The following is a 20,082-nucleotide window of genomic DNA, read 5'->3' as shown; positions in this document are numbered from 1 at the left end:
CAGGATTTCTATGGAACTCGTTTGGGTCTTTGCGTGTAAAAAAAAATATACGATTTAATGTGTCAAATAGGTTTGTTGACCAATGCAGACCATTAATATGACTGCACGTCACATAATAATTTAACGTATATTTTTTACGTAGTTATTACACTATCATTTCATATGTCACAACGATTCATCGATACATATGCTATGATGCTGGTAAAGTTGTCTCACCTACAGTGCTGGTCATAAAGAAAAGCTAGCTAGCTCATGGATGCAAACAATGTTCTTCCCCTAAAGCATAGCAAAACGACATGTGTTTCAGTAGCAATAGTTAGCTAGCTAACTATATAGCTAGGTGTCATCATCTAAAATAACCCTAATTTATAAGACAGTTCTTATTTGATTAATGGTGGTCGGACAATAGTGGACTTTGCGGCTAGCCTTCAAAATAAAAGTGTGGCATAATTATACTATGTATTCATTTGTATAACTGTCAATGACATACTTTTATTTTGAAGGCAAACTGCAAATTCCAGTTGTGCCTAAATCCTTACTATGGCTAGCTTCACAACACATAAACCGGTCTGGTCGAGCCTCACTAGTCAGATAACGTTATAAGCAGCCAGCTCGCTTTATCTTTGGGCAACAGGGTTAAGTAGCTGTCTAGCTATTTATTTTAATGAACTGAAGTTAAATTCCAATTGGCTAACAACAAGTGGCAACCTAGCTAATACTTACTCACAAGGATTCCTAAATCATTGCTAAGAATAATGAAAATGACTTCAGTTTCCTGCACTGTCCTGTCTTCCTAGCAGTGACTTATCGACTCATCCACTCTGTATAAATGCTCTCTAGACAGTAATGCTCCCTCTGAAATGATTGGAGAAGGAATCCACAATTTTTGTTTCTAATGATTCGCTGAATCGCTTTTAGTTTTTTGATTAGCTTTTAAATAGATTTGACGTATTTGTTGGCGTTTGGTTTGGTTTATCTTACTAGCGATGTTGGCTAGCTAGCTTTGAATGCCGCAACACTACAGAAGTAAATAGGACTGCAAATAGCAGAGATGGCTTGCAGTAAGTGAAGATTGTCCACTACTCTGACAGTCACACAATGTATGGTGAGCCAGTGGCAGGATTGGCATCTACAAAGGGTTAGGGTAGGGATAGACTTATCTACGAAGTCCAAAGCACAGAGAGGAAGTTGGGAATGGAGAGGCGCGCTCTGTGCTGCTAGGCTGACCATCCAAAGTGCAAGCCTGATCCCATCCACGACTTATTAACTTTCTTGATTTGCCAACTGTATCACATTTATTGTTTTGTTTTCCTGTTGTATTTCCTGATGCATATGAAATCCAACTTTTAGTTGCCATGTATACTGAAATAAACAAACTCAACTAATGGGTGGGGAGAAGATGAGTGGTAATTGGTTGGATCTCCCATCTCAGCAGAATTTAGCAGCTTATTGTTGACCCTCAGACTACCTGTCAGACGGGTCATATCTTACATTTACATTTAAGTCATTTAGCAGACGCTCTTATCCAGAGCGACTTACAAATTGGTGCGTTCACCTTAAGACATCCAGTGGAACAGCCACTTTACAATAGTGCATCTAAATCTTTTAAGGGGGGGTGAGAAGGATTACTTTATCCTATCCTAGGTATTCCTGAAAGAGGTGGGGTTTCAGGTGTCTCCGGAAGGTGGTGATTGACTCCGCTGTCCTGGCGTTGTGAGGGAGTTTGTTCCACCATTGGGGGGCCAGAGCAGCGAACAGTTTTGACTGGGCTGCGCGGGAACTGTACTTCCTCAGTGGTAGGGAGGCGAGCAGGCCAGAGGTGGATGAACGCAGTGCCCTTGTTTGGGTGTAGGGCCTGATCAGAGCCTGGAGGTACTGAGGTGCCGTTCCCCTCACAGCTCCGTAGGCAAGCACCATGGTCTTGTAGCGGATGCGAGCTTCAACTGGAAGCCAGTGGAGAGAGCGGAGGAGCGGGGTGACGTGAGAGAACTTGGGAAGGTTGAACACCAGACGGGCAGCGGCGTTCTGGATGAGTTGTAGGGGTTTAATGGCACAGGCAGGGAGCCCAGCCAACAGCGAGTTGCAGTAATCCAGACGAGAGATGACAAGTGCCTGGATTAGGACCTGCGCTGCTTCCTGTGTGAGGCAGGGTCGTACTCTGCGGATGTTGTAGAGCATGAACCTACAAGAACGGGCCATCTGTATGAAATGCAAATGACTCAAGGCCTTTGAGTCAAAAATAAATATTTGTGTGGGACTGTGCGGCATCCACGTGCAGTGATATTGTTATCACTCTCCTGGTTGTTTATCTATTGCCAATGATGAGAACCAAATATTGTCAGTCTGAGTAATACGGTTTTGTTTCTATAAGATTGTCGGAAGGAAGAAATCCATTCATCATCAACTGCTCAGCCAGATGTATGTTTACATAAGCAAGATCGCACAATCTCAATTTGGTTCCCCCTCCGTCTACTTCTCGCTCTCTTTTTCTCCCCCTCTCCCTCCCTCTCCACAGCAGTTGGCAGACAGGAGGCATGACGGAGGAGAAATGCCCCCAGCTAGTGGACTACTTTGTGGTGGCAGGGCTGGCTCCGGGGGGCTCGGCCCCACTGGACGAAGAGGGCCAGCAGAGAGGGGGCCGGGTGGTGGAGCCGGTCATAGACCTGGCGGTGATCGCCCGGGGCTTGGGGGAGGAGGTGCCTGAGGGCTTCACCTGCATCGAGAAGACCCAGGGGGGCCACCCGGCCGAGCTGAGCACCGGACTCATCAACAACCCCCACATGTACCTGTGTTACCGCCGTGGGCATGACAAGCCACCCATCCTCGACCTCGGGTGAGACACTCGAGCAGTGATGAAAAAAAATGATAATTCTATTCTAATGTGTGCTGGAGTCAGACATTAGCCACAGCATCAATTTAAAGCTATGCATGGTGCTTGGAGTTCACATACTGTAGCTAATGCATAACAATGCTTTGAGCTTGCATTATGCAATTATCGACATACTGCATGCTGTAACCATGTACGTGTGACCACGAAGGTTTTATTGTATGCTATTGCTATGTAGCCCTGAACCGCCATAATCATTAAATTAAGCATGTCTGGCCAAGCCATGCATGACTGCAAAATGTAATTGTATACATACCCATAGATTCTTTAATGGAAAGAGCTATGCACGTCACATGATACATTAATTCTGGACAAAGTGTGGGATGTCTTCTAAACATGAAAAGAAAAGCTTTCCTTGAATGAGTGATAGAAATTGGTTTCTGTTAACTGTATAACTAGTGACATTGACTGACTCATTGTCCTGACTCTGCCCCCTCCCCCGGTCCCCAGGGTGCTGTACGAGGGCAAAGAGGTGGTGAAGCAGGGCTGGTATGTGATCGAGACTACCCCCTACAGCCGCTCAGCCAGCCTGAGCTCCGGGGGGCCCGCCACCCACCGCACCTTCCTGACTTACCGCCGGGCCCCAGAGTCCCAGGCCCTCCACACCCTGGGGGTCACAGACATCTCCCTCCTGCTGCCCAGTAAGGGGGAGGTGGCCCCCCACACCTTCTGCCGGGTGGAGAAGAACCTCAACACTGGCATAGTGGGTTTGAAGCGCTCTGTTTTTCTACTGTTTTTTAAATTTATTTTTTAACTTAATTCTTCATCTTTCTCCCTCTATCCCTCTCTCTCACTGTGCTTTGTTGTTTTGGCTCCACAGTGGGGTCCAGCCTTATACCTGTGCTACAAGAGAGCTGTAGCCAAAGCCAATGCCCTAGTCTATGAAGCAGGTGAGTGTAGACTGTTCCATTATGACGGTATCACAGCACTCATTCTGCTGCGTCGCCATATGTGACGTATTAAACAGAGGCCTATTGACCTACTTCTCACAATTAAATACATTTAGAAGCAGAAAGATCTATCAAAAATGAAAGTCTCTCTGTAGTCACTAATCAAAATGTTACTTTTATTAACCGTCTGTCTCTGTGTGTGTGTTTCCCAGGTCTGATCAGTCGGTATCCTGAAGCGGACGTGGAGTCATTCCCCCTGCCAGAGTCTGTGCCTATGTTCTGTCTGCCCATGGGTGTGACGGTGGAGAGCTGGCCCCTCAACACAAAGTACCAGCTCCCTGTCTTCTCTACCTTCGTCCTCACTAGCGCCTGTGGCGACAAGGTGGGTCCGCCTACCTGCCTTCTTCTCACACACACTCTCCAACACTCTTAACACTGCGCAGTGGCTTAGCTATTGAGTCCATTGGGTTATGTGTTAAACTGTATAGGAATTTTGATAATATCAGGTGAATGTATAATCTATTGTAGCTCGTTGCAAGTCACCGGTTCAGTCAATTTCAACAAATGACAATAACTTAAGATGTCATTATTTGTCAGACATTGAAATACTTCACTCCATCCATGATGCCTGCAGTAACAGTGACAATCATAATGGTAATAGTAATGTTTCCTAATTCATATTAAATCCAGACAACAAGCAAAAATAATTCTAATAAAAGCCCAGTTTATTCCAAAATATCAATCATATCATCCTAGTAGGATGTGCCCAGGATGAACCTGACCCCTTTCTTCAACTGTTTCCAGAACCTCCTCAGACCTATTTCAAGCCAAATCACCCCTGTACTCTTTCCCTGCACCATCATCTCCATCACCAGCCTCTTCCGCTTTCCTTTCTCTGTTCCCTATCCTTCCTTTTCTGCTCTTTCCTCTCAGCCTTGCTCTCAAGCCGTGTTTTCTTATCCCCTGCCTTGTCCTGTCACCTGGGGGACCTGGCCATTCTTTTTCTGAGATAGATAACAAGTATTGTTTAACTGCAATAACAACAGAATACTAGTATAGCTACTAATTATTGTTTAGTTGTACTACTGCTACTACTGGATTCGTTCTAAAATGGTTACGTTGAAGAGATGATAGTTTACTAAACAGAAGGATAGTATAGTAGAAACAACATTATAGTGCTGAAAGAAACTCAGCAAAAAAAGAAACGTCCTCTCACTGTCAACTGTATTTACTTTCAGAAAACTTAACATGTAAATATTTGTATGAACATAAGATTCAACAACTGAGACATGAACTGAACAAGTTCCACAGACATGTGACTAACAGAAATGGAATAATGTGTCCCTGAACAAAGGGGTGGTCAAAATCAAAAGTTACAGTCAGTATCTGGTGTGGCCACCAGCTGCATTAAGTACTGCAGTGCATCTCCTCCTCATGGACTGCACCAGATTTGCCCGTTCTTGCTGTGAGATGTTACCCCACTCTTCCACCTAGGCACCTGCAAGGGAATGGCCCTAGCCCACACCCTCCGATCCAACAGGTCCCAGACGTGCTCAATGGGATTGAGATCCGGGCTCTTCACTGGCCATGGCAGAACACTGACATTCCTGTCTTGCAGGAAATCACACACAGAATGAGCAGTATGGCTGGTGGCGTTGTCATGCTGGAGGGTCATGTCAGAATGAGCCTGCAGGAAGGGTACCACTTGAGTGAGGAGGATGTCTTCCCTGTAACTCACAGCGTTGAGATTGCCTGCAATGACAACAAGCTCAGTCCAATGACGGACCCTCCACCTCCAAATCGATCCCACTCCAGAGTACAGGCCTCCGTGTAACGCTCATTCCTTCAACGATAAATACGAATCCGACCATCACCCCTGGTGAGACAAAACCGCGACTCGTCAGTGAAGAGCACTTTTTGCCAGTCCTGTTTGGTCCAGTGACGGTGGGTTTGTGCCCATAGGCGACGTTGTTGCCGGTGATGTCTGGTGAGGACCTGTTTTACAACAGGCCTTCAGTCCAACCTCTCTCAGCCTATTGCGGACAGTCTGAGCACTGATGGAGTGTTTGTGCGTTCCTGGTGTAACTCTGGAAGTTGTTGTTGCCATCCTGTACTTGTCCCGCAGGTGTGATGTTCGGCTGTATCGATCCTGTGCAGGTGTTGTTACACGTGGTCTGCCATTGCGAGGTCGATCAGCTGTCCGTCCTGTCTCCCTGTAGCGCTGTCTTAGGCATCTCACAGTATGGACATTGCAATTTATTGCCCTGGCCACATCGGCAGTCCTCATGCCTCCTTGCAGCATACTTAAGGCACATTCACGCAGATGAGCAGGGACCCTGGGTGTCTTTCTTTGGTGTTTTTCAGAGTCAGTAGAAAGGCCTCTTTAGTGTCCTAAGTTTTCATAACTGTGACCTTAATTGCCTACCGTCTGTAAGCGTCTTAACGACCGTTCCACAGGTGCATGTTCATTAATTGTTTAAGGTTCATTGAACAAGCATGGGAAACAGTGTTTAAACCCTTTACAATGAAGTTCTGTGAAGTTATTTGGATTTTTATTAATTATTTTTGAAGACAGGGTCCTGAAAAAGGGACATTTATTTTTTTGCTGAGTTTAGTCACTAAAGCTCACCTTTGATTGACCACCCTTTGTTTTTCCATCTTTCTCTGGACAAATCCTGGACTCGCCAAGCCATGTCCTCTAGCAATCCCTCCATCTTGGCTAGGTATCTACCTTCTACTTCCAGTTTTCTGTCTCCATAGGATCTCCCTCTTTCTGATCTCTCTCCTCTTGTCCTCTAACCACTCCCTCTCTCTCTTGAACAATCTGTCACATTTCTGTTCAAAAAGGCTTAGGTCCTGTTTTTTCCTCATGTGATCACCCTCTGCCTTCTGAGGGTGCTCTACTGTTTGGGAGTCAGTGCAGATTTCACTGTTTGGGAATCAGTGGGCGTCAGTGCAGGTTCCACTGTTTGGGAGTCAGTAGGCGTCAGTGCAGGTTCCACTGTTTGGGAGTCAGTGGGCGTCAGTGCAGGTTCCACTGTTTGGGAATCAGTGGGCGTCAGTGCAGGTTCCACTGTTTGGGAGTCAGTAGGCGTCAGTGCAGGTTCCACTGTTTGGGAGTCAGTAGGCGTCAGTGCAGGTTCCACTGTTTGGGAGTCAGTAGGCGTCAGTGCAGGTTCCACTGTTTGGGAGTCAGTAGGCGTCAGTGCAGGTTCCACTGTTTGGGAGTCAGTAGGCGTCAGTGCAGGTTCCACTGTTTGGGAGTCAGTAGGCGTCAGTGCAGGTTCCACTGTTTGGGAGTCAGTAGGCGTCAGTGCAGGTTTCACTGTTTGGGAGTCAGTAGGCGTCAGTGCAGGTTCCACTGTTTGGGAGTCAGTAGGCGTCAGTGCAGGTTTCACTGTTTGGGAGTCTGTGCCATCTCTCTCCTTTGTATGGATCTGTTAAGACAAAATTAAACTACTATAAGCCTATTTGGAAATTTAGCCGAGACCGCTTTTTGCCTTAACTTGAAACGGAGCAGAAAAGCGAATCAGAAAATGCCCGTGTTTACCGAAGTTGGGCAGTGGTGTCTGGTCCTGGAATGACCTTTCTGATGGCAGACAATTTTCTTGTCGTCCTGAAAAAATAAAAGATTTCCATATAATCATGCAAACAAGACCATTAGATTGATCAAGAATGGTTAGCATATGGCAATAGGCTGTAGTGTTTTGGCAATATTTGATTTTAATTGTTTTTTAAATTCATAGTTATTGGCCTTCTTGAGCGGATAGACGCACTGCGTTAGCGATTCATTACATTCCCCTCTGCCTTCTGTGGGTGTTCCACTGTTTGGGTCACAGAGTCAGTGCAAATGGAACAACACTTAGCCTATATGGAGAGTATAGCCAAGACCACTCTCACATTTGCCTTCACTTGAAACAGATCTGAAAAAATGGAAATGCCAGTGCCATAATGAATGTATGGGCTGATTTACCGAAGATGGGCAGTGATGTCTGGTCCTGGATCTGCCTCTTTCATGGCAGACAGTTTTCTCGTCTTCCTGAAAAAAGAAAAGGTTTCAATTATTATTATGACAAGAACATGACATGGATCAAGAATGATTTGCATATGGCATCAGATTAAGAAATCTAAGATTAGGCTATCGTGTTAAAACAACATTTTCATATGATTTTTAAAAAAACGTACAGATCTTCCCCTTCTTCGAGGGACACACTCACTACGTCCATGATTCATTATGTCCTTTTCTGCCTTCTGAGGGTGTTTCACTGTTTGGGTCACAGAGTCAGTGCCTTCTCTCCTTTGTATGGACAAAATTAAACAACTCTCAGCCAAGACCACTCTCAAATTTGCTTTCATTTGAAACAGAACTGAAAAAGTTTATTACAGAACGTCTGTGTTACTAATAAGTACAGTCTTATGTATTGGCTGGTTTACCAATGTAGGGCAGTGGCATCTAGCCCTGGATCGACCTCTCGCACGGCTGACAATTTTCTCTTCATCAGAAACTGCAGTTCTTCGGGACATGGACACACTTAGTTCTCGATTCATTGCTTTGTTGAACAGAGGGTCCAAAAAATGTGAAAATCAGCTTGAAAAAATCTGCAGAAATAGCAAGGTTGTCTCTTCAAAGGATTTTTCACAAACTGACGATTTTGGAATATGATGTTCCATTGATTTTGTTTGATATAGTAATCATCACTATGGTAACTCAGAACTCATCTGATTATGATTAGGGAATAGCATCATGAGTGATGACATCACAATCACAAGGTATATCTCACTGATCATCCCCAAAGCCAACACCTCGTTTGGCCGCCTTTCCTTCCAGTTCTCTGCTGCCAGTGCCTGAAACAAATTGCAAAAATCGATGAAGTTGGAGACTTTTATTTCCCTCACCAACTTTAAACATCTGAGCAGCTAACCGATCACTGCAGCTGTACATAGTCCATCTGTAAATAGCCCACCCAATCTACCTTCCTCATCCCCTTACTGTTTATTTAGTTTTCTGCTCTTTTGCACACCAGTATCTCTACTTGCACATCATCATCTGCTAAATTCTAATTATTCGCTCCTATTGCCTATTTATTGCCTACCTCCTCATGCCTTTTGCACACACTGTATATAGACTTTCTTTTCTCCACTGTGTCATTGACCTGTTAGTGTTATTGGCTTGTTTATTGTTTACTCCATGTGTAACTCTGTGTTGTTGTCTGTGTCACACTGCTTTGCTTTATCTTGGCCAGGTCGCAGTTGCAAATGAGAATTTGTTCTCAACTAGCCTACCTGGTTAAATAAAGGTGAAATACATTTTTTTTAAATGACACCCCAGTGAGGAGTATGTTGCTAATTCTATGGTTGCGACAACAAAAACGAATTCTAGAACCAAATGGGCTGAAGTACTTCTAATTCTACAAAATGCCATGACCTACAGTGGCTGACAAGGTTCACAAATACACACTCACAAAGACATGCATATCAAGTGTGATATATGAACATTGACAAGTTCTAATGTTGATAAATACCAACTATCTGTTGATTGAGTTGTGCGTAGTTATTTGCCAATGCAGCTATTCAATATCATGCTTGCCTACTTAAATTACAAGTTTTAAATTGGCCCACTATATAGACTTTGTCTGCGACAGCAGCAAGAAGCTATAAAAACAACAACAAAAACATTGAGATGCAAATGACTCCAGTATGAACTCGCTCACAGTTGAATAAAAATATATATATCTAGCATTTGCTAAATGCTAACTGTTCACACAGTTCAAAGCATCTAGCGTTAGCTGAATCCTTAGTTTTTAACATTCCCGTTTCTCCTCTTCCCGTCCCAGGTTTACGGTGCTGCCATCCAGTTCTACGAGGCGTTCCCACGGGAGAGCCTCTCGGAGCGGCAGAGCGTCCGTCTTGGCCTGGTGAGCGTGGTGGACCGGCGGCCTATCACCAACCGCACCCTGCAAGTGAAGAAGAGTGTGTGTGTTCTCTCCCACTGGCCCTTCTTCACCGTCTTCCAGAAGTTCCTCACCTTTGTCTACCGATACTCCATCTCCGGACCCCACGTGCTACCCCTCGAGAAGTCAGTGGTCCTTCATGGCAAATATCAGCAATGTGTCTTTATGAACCTAAACTGGCTGATCTAGTGGCTAACAAACCGTAGGTCTATTGGCTATTGATTCATGTTATGGTTGGTTGATTTATTAACAGGAACTCTGCTCTCTCCAGGCACATCTCCAGCTTCATGCACAACGTCCCGTTCCCTTCCCCTCAGCGGCCTCGCATCCTAGTGCAGGTAGGGACACCTGTCTTTAACTCAATTCACATTCTCTTATCTTTATTCCTTATTAACACATCAAAGCACTTGAAAGAATCAGAAAGGTGGAATGGAAAACCTTGCTAAGCATTGGTTTAGCTCAGGGCTATACAGAAGGCAGCATTAAAACTGCTAATTCAAGTAAGGCATGACTGTGATTATTAGTTGAGTCAGGTGTTTTAGTGCTAGTTTAGAACAAAAGCTTGCTTGCTCCGTGTGTGCTTGTATATGCCTGTGTGTGTGTGTTACAAGCGGAAACTCAGCTTCTATTTGAACTTGACACCAGTAGCATTGTGGTGTTTCTCACTAAAGATTTGACTTCCTCCCCCACAGGAAATGGGTGTTGAATTAATTGATGGTTTCACTGGTTAGTGTGTGCAGATGGACAGGGTAAAAATAACACCCAATCAAAGCAATCTATAATTTACTGTGGATTTAAAATAATTTCACATCACTGAATGATCCTTCCGGCACTAGAAAGTAGAGACAATTGTTTAAGTTGTTTGTGGTTTTCTCAAACTCAAATCGAGTCAAATGAGGCTTTTCAAACTTGATTCCTTATGGCTTGTTTCAAATCAACATATATCAATTTGGTGAATGGTGGTCTATGAAATTGAAGCATGGCTGAACTTTCTTCCTTAGACCTGTAGATTATTGTCCACCATGTTGGTTTGTTAATGAAAAATGTGTGTGTGTCATTTCAGCTCTCCCCCTATGACAACCTTCTCCTCTGTCAGCCTGTCTCCTCCCCCTTACTGCTCAGGTCAGTACAGTAAATATGCGGTCGAGTCGCAATAAACTATGTGGTGGAATGAGTTATTTTGCGCTAGGAGCTATCACTCCAACAATGGCTTAGTTTCCCCTGAGGGATTTCTAGTATCATATTGAAGTGAATCCATGAAAACAATAATGAATTGATAAATAGGCTGTTCTTTTCTGTCTGTTCTTTTCTGTCTGTAGTGGTGCTAGCTTTGTGAAGCTGCTGCAGAACCTGGGCCCTGAGAACGCCTGTGTCCTGCTGCTGGCCGTGCTGACGGAGCACAAACTACTGCTACACTCCCTCCGCCCCGACGTCCTCACCTCCGTCAGCGAGGCCCTGGTGTCTGTGAGTTACACACATACGCCAAACCTACACCCACGTATGCAATCACACACACACCGCCACACACACAAAGACATATACGTACACACACACTCATTCCAATCAAAGAATGCACTCTATCCCTCCAGATGACGTTCCCTCTGCGTTGGCACTGCCCGTACATCCCCCTGTGCCCGCTGCGGCTGGCAGACGTACTGTGTGCCCCCATGCCCTTCATCGTGGGCGTCCACTCCAGCTACTTTGACCTCTATGACCCCCCTACTGACGTGGTGTGTGTTGACCTGGACACCAACACCATCTTTCAGTGAGTACACTGACCTTGAAGGACCTGGACCAGGATGCAACTGATGGAAGAGGAAGCAACAAAACCAAACATACGCATGTTTGAAAGGATGAAATCCATAGTTTTGTTTTCTCTTCTCCTGCAGAGCAGAGGACAAGAAGCCATTGTCATGGCGATCGCTACCAAGGAAGCATGGCAAGATGCTGGTGAATACCCTCACCAACTTGATGAAGACTCTGGAGAAAAGTGGGTGATGGCTGGAGACTCCATGCATGACATGCATTCTCTTCTCATCTCCCTTCTGTCAATCATTTTACATCATCTAGTCTACTTATTCTGAAGCCCATCTAGGGACCGATACTGGAATATGAGTACAAGCTGAAACATATTGGTGCAATACATCTGACTCTTGATAATTCAATGTGCCAATCCTTTTTATCTTCATAATTTTATCTTTGTGCCTTTCTCCACCACTATCCCCATTTCCCTCACTTTTCCTCTCCCCCCTCCCCACATTCCCCTCCATCAGTCTACACCACTGGCCAGGAGGAGGCCACCCTGGAGTTCCTGCTGACGGACTATGACCTGATCTACGGGCGTCAGAAGCAGCTGGAGCTGGAGATCCAGGAGGCCTTCCTGCGCTTCATGAGCTGCTTGCTGAGGGGCTACCGTGCCTACCTGCTGCCCATCACCCAGGCCCCCTCAGACAGGACCACCGACTGCAGCTCCCTCTTCAACCTGCAGGGTCAGTGGGGGGGTGACTGCCTGTGTGTGTGACTCATAACTCACAAAACAATTTACACAAGTGTACACAAATATAATATAACTTTCTAGCTGAGTACGTGTGTGGGGGTGTTTTACCGCACCTACGAAGCTAGTGTTTTAATGTGTGAAGTTAACCACTCCCTGGCTCTTGCAGGCTTCCTGAAGTCTCGTGAACGCACTCACCAGAAGTTCTACACCCAGCTGACCAGGACCCAGATGTTCACTCAGTTCATCGAGGAGTGCTCATTCGTCAGTGACCGCCACGCCTGTCTGGAGTTCTTCGACGAGTGTGTCCAGAAGGTCAATATCACATCTTCTTGTTTTACAGGATGTTTAGTGATGCACCATATCTTATGGAAGCTTTTAGTGTGTTGATTCTAATACTGAAACCGGATGAGCCTTTTTGTATTTGCGCAGCTAATGGAAATGTGTGTGATCCATTCCTGCCCTCTATGTTGTCAATGTTTGTGTCTACCTGTGTATATATGTGGTGTGTGTAAGCAGTCGGATGTGGAGAAGCCTGAGGAGGTGCGTCTGATAGACCTGGACGAGGCCCACAGTGGGGAGCACACAGTCTTCATCATGCCCCCAGAGGAACCCCAGGAGCCAGACGGTTCAGAATGCCCCACTCACTACAGGTAACACAGGCGCTACATATAGCAGGGTCTTCATCATACCCCCAGAGGAACCCCAGGAGCCAGATGGTTCAGAGTGCCCCACTCACTACAAGTAACACAGGTGCTACATATAGCAGGGTCTTCATCATACCCCCAGAGGAACCCCAGGAGCCAGATGGTTCAGAGTGCCCCACTCACTACAAGTAACACAGGTGCTACATATAGCAGGGTCTGCCCCCAGAGGAACCCAGGAGCCAGACGGTTCAGATGTCACTCTGACTCACTACAAGTAACACAGGTGCTACATATAGCAGGGTCTTCATCATACCCCCAGAGGAACCCCAGGAGCCAGATGGTTCAGAGTGCCCCACTCACTACAAGTAACACAGGTGCTACATATAGCAGGGTCTTCATCATGCCCCCAGAGGAACCCCAGGAGCCAGACGGTTCAGAGTGCCCCACTCACTACAAGTAACACAGGTGCTACATATAGCAGGGTCTTCATCATACCCCCAGAGGAACCCCAGGAGCCAGATGGTTCAGAGTGCCCCACTCACTACAAGTAACACAGGTGCTACATATAGCAGGGTATGTGTTCACTAAGCTTCTCAGAGTAGGGCTGGGACTAGGATGAGTTTAGTCTTTTAAATGATAAAGAATAAGAGGGTTGATCTGATTCTAGATGAGCACAAATAAGGGCCCCGGCACTTTATACTGTCTGATGCTGTGACTAGTGACGGCGTGTTTGTCTGTTTACAGCTATGAGACGTTCCCTGTGCTCTGCATGGATCTGTTTGACCAGCCTCAGGACCAGCTACGTGTCCCTACCAAGGGGAGTGCCCCCAGCAGCCCTGCCCCGCGACGGACTAAACAGGTACAGACCCCAACCGCCGCACCAGAGCCCCAATGCAACCCCACTGAAAGCCAACAACCCCAGTGGATCCACTTTATCAAAACCACTAGGAACTATACAATAATAAGAGGCTGACTCACGCTGTTTAATTTCAATCTTTATTTTATTAAAAACATTACCCTGCCAGCAAATCAAAATGTATTAGCATCAATCAACTTGATCTGTTCAAGACTCCCCAGTTTATGATAACCCAGTTTTCCACAGCTAAAGAGGGAACATGCTTCACTGTTTTTCTGTGCCATTTGAATTTAATGAGCATTCATATTTCATTCTTCATTCAATATTTAAAAGCAGAAGCACAGTGGCGGCTGTGTATTTTGGGTGAATACCCCAAGCACCCTTCAGGGTTGTTAAGTTTGCCTTCTAGGACACATAAGAACCACATTATTACAGCTTTAGTAAATCTAGATTGGATGACCTAACTCCTCTGTATCCCACCCTCTCCTTTAGGAGATTAAGCTGGCACAGAAGCGGGCACAGATATACTCGGCAGTGCCCGACATGTGGTCCAAATGCCTGCTGGGCCACTGCTATGGGCTGTGGTTCATATACCTGCCCACCTTTGTGCGGGCGGAGAGTGCCAAGGTGCGTGCCTTGCAAACGGCATATGAGGTGCTCAAGCACATGGAGACCAGGAAGGTGGTACTACCGGATGAGGTGTGTTACAGGATCCTGATGCAGCTGTGTGGGCAGTACGGGCAGCCTGTGCTCGCTGTTAGGGTACTTCTGGAGATGAAGAAAGCTGGGATCACACCCAACACCATCACCTATGCATACTACAACAAGGTGAGACATTATTTACTTCAATTAAAAGTCGAACCCCGTCTGTGATCTCATCTGTAAGTGTTTGTATTTTTTTTCTCCATATTGACTCACCTCTGGCTCGGCCCGCTGTCCTCAGGCAGTGCTGGAGAGCAAGTGGCCCTCTACCAATCAGGGTGGCCGTCTACGCTGGGCCAAGTTGCGTAACGTTCTGATGGCCGTGGCGCAGTTCAGACAGCCAGTCAGACAATGGCAGAAAAGTGGTTCAGTAGGCTCGCGGACAGGTCAGGACATTATTATTATTATTTTTTACTATTGTTTGTAAACAAAATTTGTCATTGGTTTTAGTGGCCTTTTTAATGGATAAAAAAAAAACGTGTAAAAACAGAGGTGAAACATGTTTTGTCTTTTTAAAAAGATACAATGGACAGTAACCAACGATCCCGCCCACAATCTAACCTGATTCGTCAGTCCAGCTGGAGCGGCCTGAGTGAAAGCTCCAGCCACGAATCGCTGACGGGGTCTATGGTGAAGAGCAACAGCTTGAACAGCATGAGAGGCTCAACAGACAGTGAGTGATGGAAATCTATTATATAGAAATAGCACTGTCATTGGAATGTTATACACGGCTCAAAAAAATAAAGGGAACACTTAAACAACACAATGTAACTCCAAGTCAATCACACTTCTGTGAAATCAAACTGTCCACTTAGGAAGCAACACTGACTGACAATACATTTCACATGCTGTTGTGCAAATGGAATAGACAACAGGTGGAAATTATAGGCATTTAGCAAGACACCCCCAATAAAAGAGTGGTTCTGCAGGTGGTGACCAGACCACTTCTCAGTTCCTATGCTTCCTGGCTGATGTTTTGGTCACTTTTGAATGCTGGCGGTGCTTTCACTCTAGTGGTAGCATGAGACGGAGTCTACAACCCACACAAGTGGCTCAGGTAGTGCAGCTCATCCAGGATGGCACATCAATGCGAGGTGTGGCAAGAAGGTTTGCTGTGTCTGTCAGCGTAGTGTCCAGAGCATGGAGGCGCTACCAGGAGACAGGCCAGTACATCAGGAGACGTGGAGGAGGCCGTAGGAGGGCAACAACCCAGCAGCAGGACCGCTACCTCCGCCTTTGAGAGAGCCCTGCAAAATGACCTCCAGCAGGCCACAAATGTGCATGTGTCTGCTCAAACGGTCAGAAACAGACTCCATGAGGGTGGTATGAGGGTCTTACGTCCACAGGGGGGGGGGTTGTGCTTACAGCCCAACACCGTGCAGGACGTTTGGCATTTGCCAGAGAACACCAAGATTGGCAAATTTGCCACTGGCGCCCTGTGCTCTTCACAGATGAAAGCAGGTTCACACTGAGCACGTGACAGACATGACAGAGTCTGGAGACGCCGTGGAGAACGTTCTGCTGCCTCCTCCAGCATGACCGGTTTGGCGGTGGGTCAGTCATGGTGTGGGGTGGCATTTCTTTGGGGGGCCGCACAGCCCTCCATGTGCTCGCCAGAGGTAGCCTGACTACCATTAGGTACCGAGATGAGATCCTCAGACCCCTTGTGAGACCATATGCTGGTGCGGTTGGCCCTGGGTTCCTCCTAATGCAAGACAATGCTAGACCTCATGTGGCTGGAGTGTGTCAGCAGTTCCTGCAAGAGGAAGGCATTGATGCTATGGACTGGCCCGCCCGTTCTCCAGACCTGAATCCAAATGAGCACATCTGGGAAATCATGTCTCGCTCCATCCACCAACGCCACGTTGCACCACAGACTGTCCAGGAGTTGGTGGATGCTTTAGTCCAGGTCTGGGAGGAGATCCCTCAGGAGACCATCCGCCATCTCATCAGGAGCATGCCCAGGCATTGTAGGGAGGTCATACAGGCACGTGGAGGCCACACACACTACTGAGACACATTTTGACTTGTTTTAAGGACATTACATCAAAGTTGGATCAGCCTGTAGTGTGGTTTTCCACTTTAATTTTGAGTGTGACTCCAAATCCAGACCTCCATGGGTTGATAAATTTGATTTCCATTGATAATTTTTGTGTGGTTTTGTTGTCAGCACATTCAAATATGTAAAGAAAAAAGTATTTAATAAGAATATTTCATTCATTCAGATCTAGGATGTGTTATTTTAGTGTTCCCTTTATTTTTTTGAGCAGTGTATAATGGCATTGAGGAGTACACCAACTCAGTCACCAGCTTCATCAACGTCATCCCCACAGTGACCATATGTACATATCCCAGCCAGAAGCCATGGATTACAGGCAACATCTGCGCCGAGTTAATTGCAGCCTTTTTCAAGGAGCAGGACACTAATCCGGATGCTTATAAGAAATCCCCCTATGCCCTCAGACGAACCATCAAACAGGCAAAGCAACAATACAGGACAAAGATTGAATCCTACTACACCAGCTCTGACGCTCGTTGGATATGGCAGGGCTGGCAAACTATTACAAACTACAAAGGGAAACCCAGCCGCGAGCTACCCAGTGACGCGAGCCTACCAAATGGGCTAAATGCCTTTCATGCTCGCTTCAAAGCAAAAAACCCTGGAGCATGCATGAGAGCACCAGCTTTTCCGGACGACTGTGTGATAACACTCTCCGTAGCCAATGTGAGCAAGACCTTTAAACGGGTCAACATTCACAAGGCCTTTGGGCCATATGGATTACCAGGACGTGTACTCAAAGCATGCACGGACCAACTGGCAAGTGTCTTGATTGACATTTTCAACCTCTTCATGACTAAGTCTGTAATACCTACATGTTTCAAGCAGACCACCATAGTCCCTGTGCCCAAGAACACAAAGTTAACCTGCCTAAATGACTTCCGCCCCGTAGCACTGACGTCGGTAGCCATGAAGTACTTTGAAAGGCTGGTCATGGCTTACCATCAACACCATCATCCTGGAAACCTTAGACCCACTCAAATTTGCATACATACTGACCCATCCATTCCACAGACAATGCAATCTCAGTTTCACTCCACACTGCCATTTCCCACCTGGACAAAAGGAACACATATGTGAGAATGCTGTTCATTGACTACAGCTCAGCGTTCAACACCATAGTTCCCATAAAGCTCATGACTAAGCTAAGGACCCTGGGACTAAACACCTTCCTCTGCAACTGGATCCTGGACTTCCTGACAGGCCGCCCCCAGGTGGTAAGGGTAGGCAACAACACATCTGCCACGCTGATCCTCAACACGGGGGCCACTCAGGGGTGCATGCTTAGTCCCCTCCTGTACTCCCCTTTCACCCACAACTGCATGGCCAAGCACAAATCCAACACCATCATTAAGTTTGCTGATGACACAACAGTGGTGGTCCTGATCACCAACAGCGATGAAACAGCCTATAGGGAGAAGGTGAGAGACATGGCAGTGTGTGTGTGAGCAAGACAAAGGAGCTGATAGTGGACTACAGGAAAAGGAGGACATAACACTCCCCCGTTGACATCAACGGGGCTGTAGTGGAGCAGGTCTAGAGTTTCAAGTTCCTTGGTGTCCACACCACCAACAAACTATCATGGTCGAAACACACCAAGACAGTCGCGAAGAGGGCATGACACCTCCTTTTCCCCCTAAGCAAACAGTGTCAGAGGAAGGCCCAAAAAATGGTCAAAGACTCCAGTTACCCAAGTCATAGACTGTTCTCTCTGCTACCACATGGCAAGCAGTACCAGAGCACCAAGTCTAGGTCCAAAACATCCTTAACAGCTTCTACCCCCAAGCTATAAGACTGCTGAACAATTAATCAAATGGCCACTCGGACTATTTCCATTGACACCCCCACTCCCCCTTTGTTTTTACTGTCTATTCGCTGTTTATTATCTACGCATAGTCACTTTACCAGGACCTACATGTACAAATTACCTCGACTAACATGTACCCCCGCACATTGACTTGGCACCAGTACCCCCAATATATAGCCTCGTTATTGTTATTTTATTGTTACATATAATTTGTTACTTTATTTAGTAAATAATTTCTTAACTCTATTTCTTTAACTACATTGTTGGTTAAGGGCTTTCGAGTAAGCATTTCACTGTATTTTGTTGTATTTGGCGCATTGGATTTGGTTTAATGTAACATAACACTCTCATCAAACAGCTGTGTCTGTTTGGGAACCACCCTCCTAACAATTTCCACCCCACAGAGTCTAAGCTCTCAATGAAGGCGGTGCTCCGGAACCCAGGTGCCAATGGCTGCAGCGGTCCCGCCTCCCGTAAACCCCCCGTGGGGCCACGAGACACCTCCACCCCTTCTCCCTTTCCCCCTAGTGGTGTCGTGGTGCGCCGCGACCAGGTGTGCCTGTCCACCTTCTACAAAGACTGTGCCGAGATGGCCGACTCTGACCCTGACTGCAGCTGCCAGCCTGGGGAGAGAGATGGCAGGTGAGGGGGTGGAGAAGCTGGGACTGATATGTTCTGGTATGTTTTTGGATTACATGTTGAATATCGCTTTGATATACTATAAGAGTATATCTCCCATTCCTCTGTTCTCAATGTAGGCCACCTGGGCCTAGAGACACTGTGAGCCGCAAGGCCGTGGACGAGAACTACAACAATGTGTCACCACCGAGTCGGGGCAGCCTGACGGGGAAACTGCAGCAGCTGCTCACGCCTACTCGCCATCGAGTCTCAGGGCGGCGGGCCACCAGTGTAGACGCCCGGCGCTCGGGGGGAGAAAACGGGCCTGTGAGCCGGGTGTCGGAACAGAGACAGTCCCGAAAAGCCCAGGTGGCTGAGAGCCTACTGAAGGCTAAGGAGAGGCTCTACAATGCTACCTCTGAGGTGAGGGGACAACATGTGGGTGGTTGTAGCTTATAGTGTAACTACACTCTATTGGCCATCTGATTTAGTTTACTGTGGTAAAATGCATTTGTAGATGTAGGGAGAGTTATCAAACCTGTCAAAACATGCTTAATGTTCCACCATCCTTTTCCTCTGTAGAGTTCTCTGTCGGTGGGGAGTGACGTTGACCTCCCTGACACCACCAATTTGGCCTTTCCTCTCCGCAAGTCCTGGGACACCAACCAAGAAGGAGCGGGACTACAGGTGTTGATGTCGAGCTGCTCCTTGTGTCGGAGCTGTAACTCCCTGGTCTATGATGAGGAGATAATGGCCGGGTGGACGTCTGACGACTCCAACCTCAACTCCAGCTGTCCCTTCTGCTCGACCACCTTCGTCCCCCTTCTCAACGCTGAGATCTGTGACCTAGGACCTGTCAGCAGGTAGGACTACTCCTCTCATCATAACATCACCCTAACGTTTGTGTGTATCCCAAATGGCACCCTATTCCCTATATAGTGCCCTACTTTTGACCAGGGCCCGTAGAAGTCTAAATCCCTTCATTTTGACTCCTATTCTTATTCAATCTGTCTATTCAGGGCCATGTACAGTCCTCACCATATGTATTTGGAAAGTGAAGCTACAGTTTTACTGTCTAAATACAAAATGGTGAGGACAGTGTCATGTATGGTGAGGACTGTACATGACTGTGTCATGTATGGTGAGGACTGTGTCATGTATGGAGAGGACT

At 46.6% G+C, this 20,082-nt stretch overlaps 1 protein-coding gene across 8 annotated transcripts in view; it reads left to right on the top strand.

The window, feature by feature from the left end:
* The window catches only part of LOC115140985 (DENN domain-containing protein 4B-like), a 51,241-nt gene that overhangs the window by 23,565 nt on the left and 7,594 nt on the right, over positions 1-20,082 (top strand). For 5 of the 8 annotated variants that reach the window (XM_029679531.2, XM_029679532.2, XM_065000047.1 and 2 more), the window contains exons 2-21: positions 2,516-2,833; positions 3,338-3,590; positions 3,708-3,777; positions 3,990-4,159; positions 9,612-9,853; positions 10,000-10,066; positions 10,792-10,850; positions 11,048-11,192; positions 11,318-11,493; positions 11,618-11,718; positions 12,002-12,217; positions 12,392-12,537; positions 12,739-12,875; positions 13,614-13,728; positions 14,218-14,553; positions 14,669-14,813; positions 14,948-15,100; positions 18,698-18,935; positions 19,052-19,334; positions 19,494-19,774. In XM_029679531.2, the coding sequence (XP_029535391.1) occupies positions 2,535-2,833; positions 3,338-3,590; positions 3,708-3,777; positions 3,990-4,159; positions 9,612-9,853; positions 10,000-10,066; positions 10,792-10,850; positions 11,048-11,192; positions 11,318-11,493; positions 11,618-11,718; positions 12,002-12,217; positions 12,392-12,537; positions 12,739-12,875; positions 13,614-13,728; positions 14,218-14,553; positions 14,669-14,813; positions 14,948-15,100; positions 18,698-18,935; positions 19,052-19,334; positions 19,494-19,774 (3,632 nt within the window). In that variant the 5' untranslated portion in view covers positions 2,516-2,534. The remainder of the gene's footprint in view (positions 1-2,515; positions 2,834-3,337; positions 3,591-3,707; positions 3,778-3,989; positions 4,160-9,611; positions 9,854-9,999; positions 10,067-10,791; positions 10,851-11,047; positions 11,193-11,317; positions 11,494-11,617; positions 11,719-12,001; positions 12,218-12,391; positions 12,538-12,738; positions 12,876-13,613; positions 13,729-14,217; positions 14,554-14,668; positions 14,814-14,947; positions 15,101-18,697; positions 18,936-19,051; positions 19,335-19,493; positions 19,775-20,082) is intronic. The other 3 variants (XM_065000048.1, XM_065000046.1, XM_029679533.2) reach the window with 2 other exon arrangements.

This window comes from Oncorhynchus nerka, linkage group LG14 (genome assembly GCF_034236695.1).
Source record: "Oncorhynchus nerka isolate Pitt River linkage group LG14, Oner_Uvic_2.0, whole genome shotgun sequence".
Lineage (NCBI taxonomy): Eukaryota > Metazoa > Chordata > Actinopteri > Salmoniformes > Salmonidae > Oncorhynchus > Oncorhynchus nerka.
The sequence above is the reverse complement of the archived record's forward strand: the minus strand, read 5'-3'. Positions and strand labels throughout refer to the sequence as shown.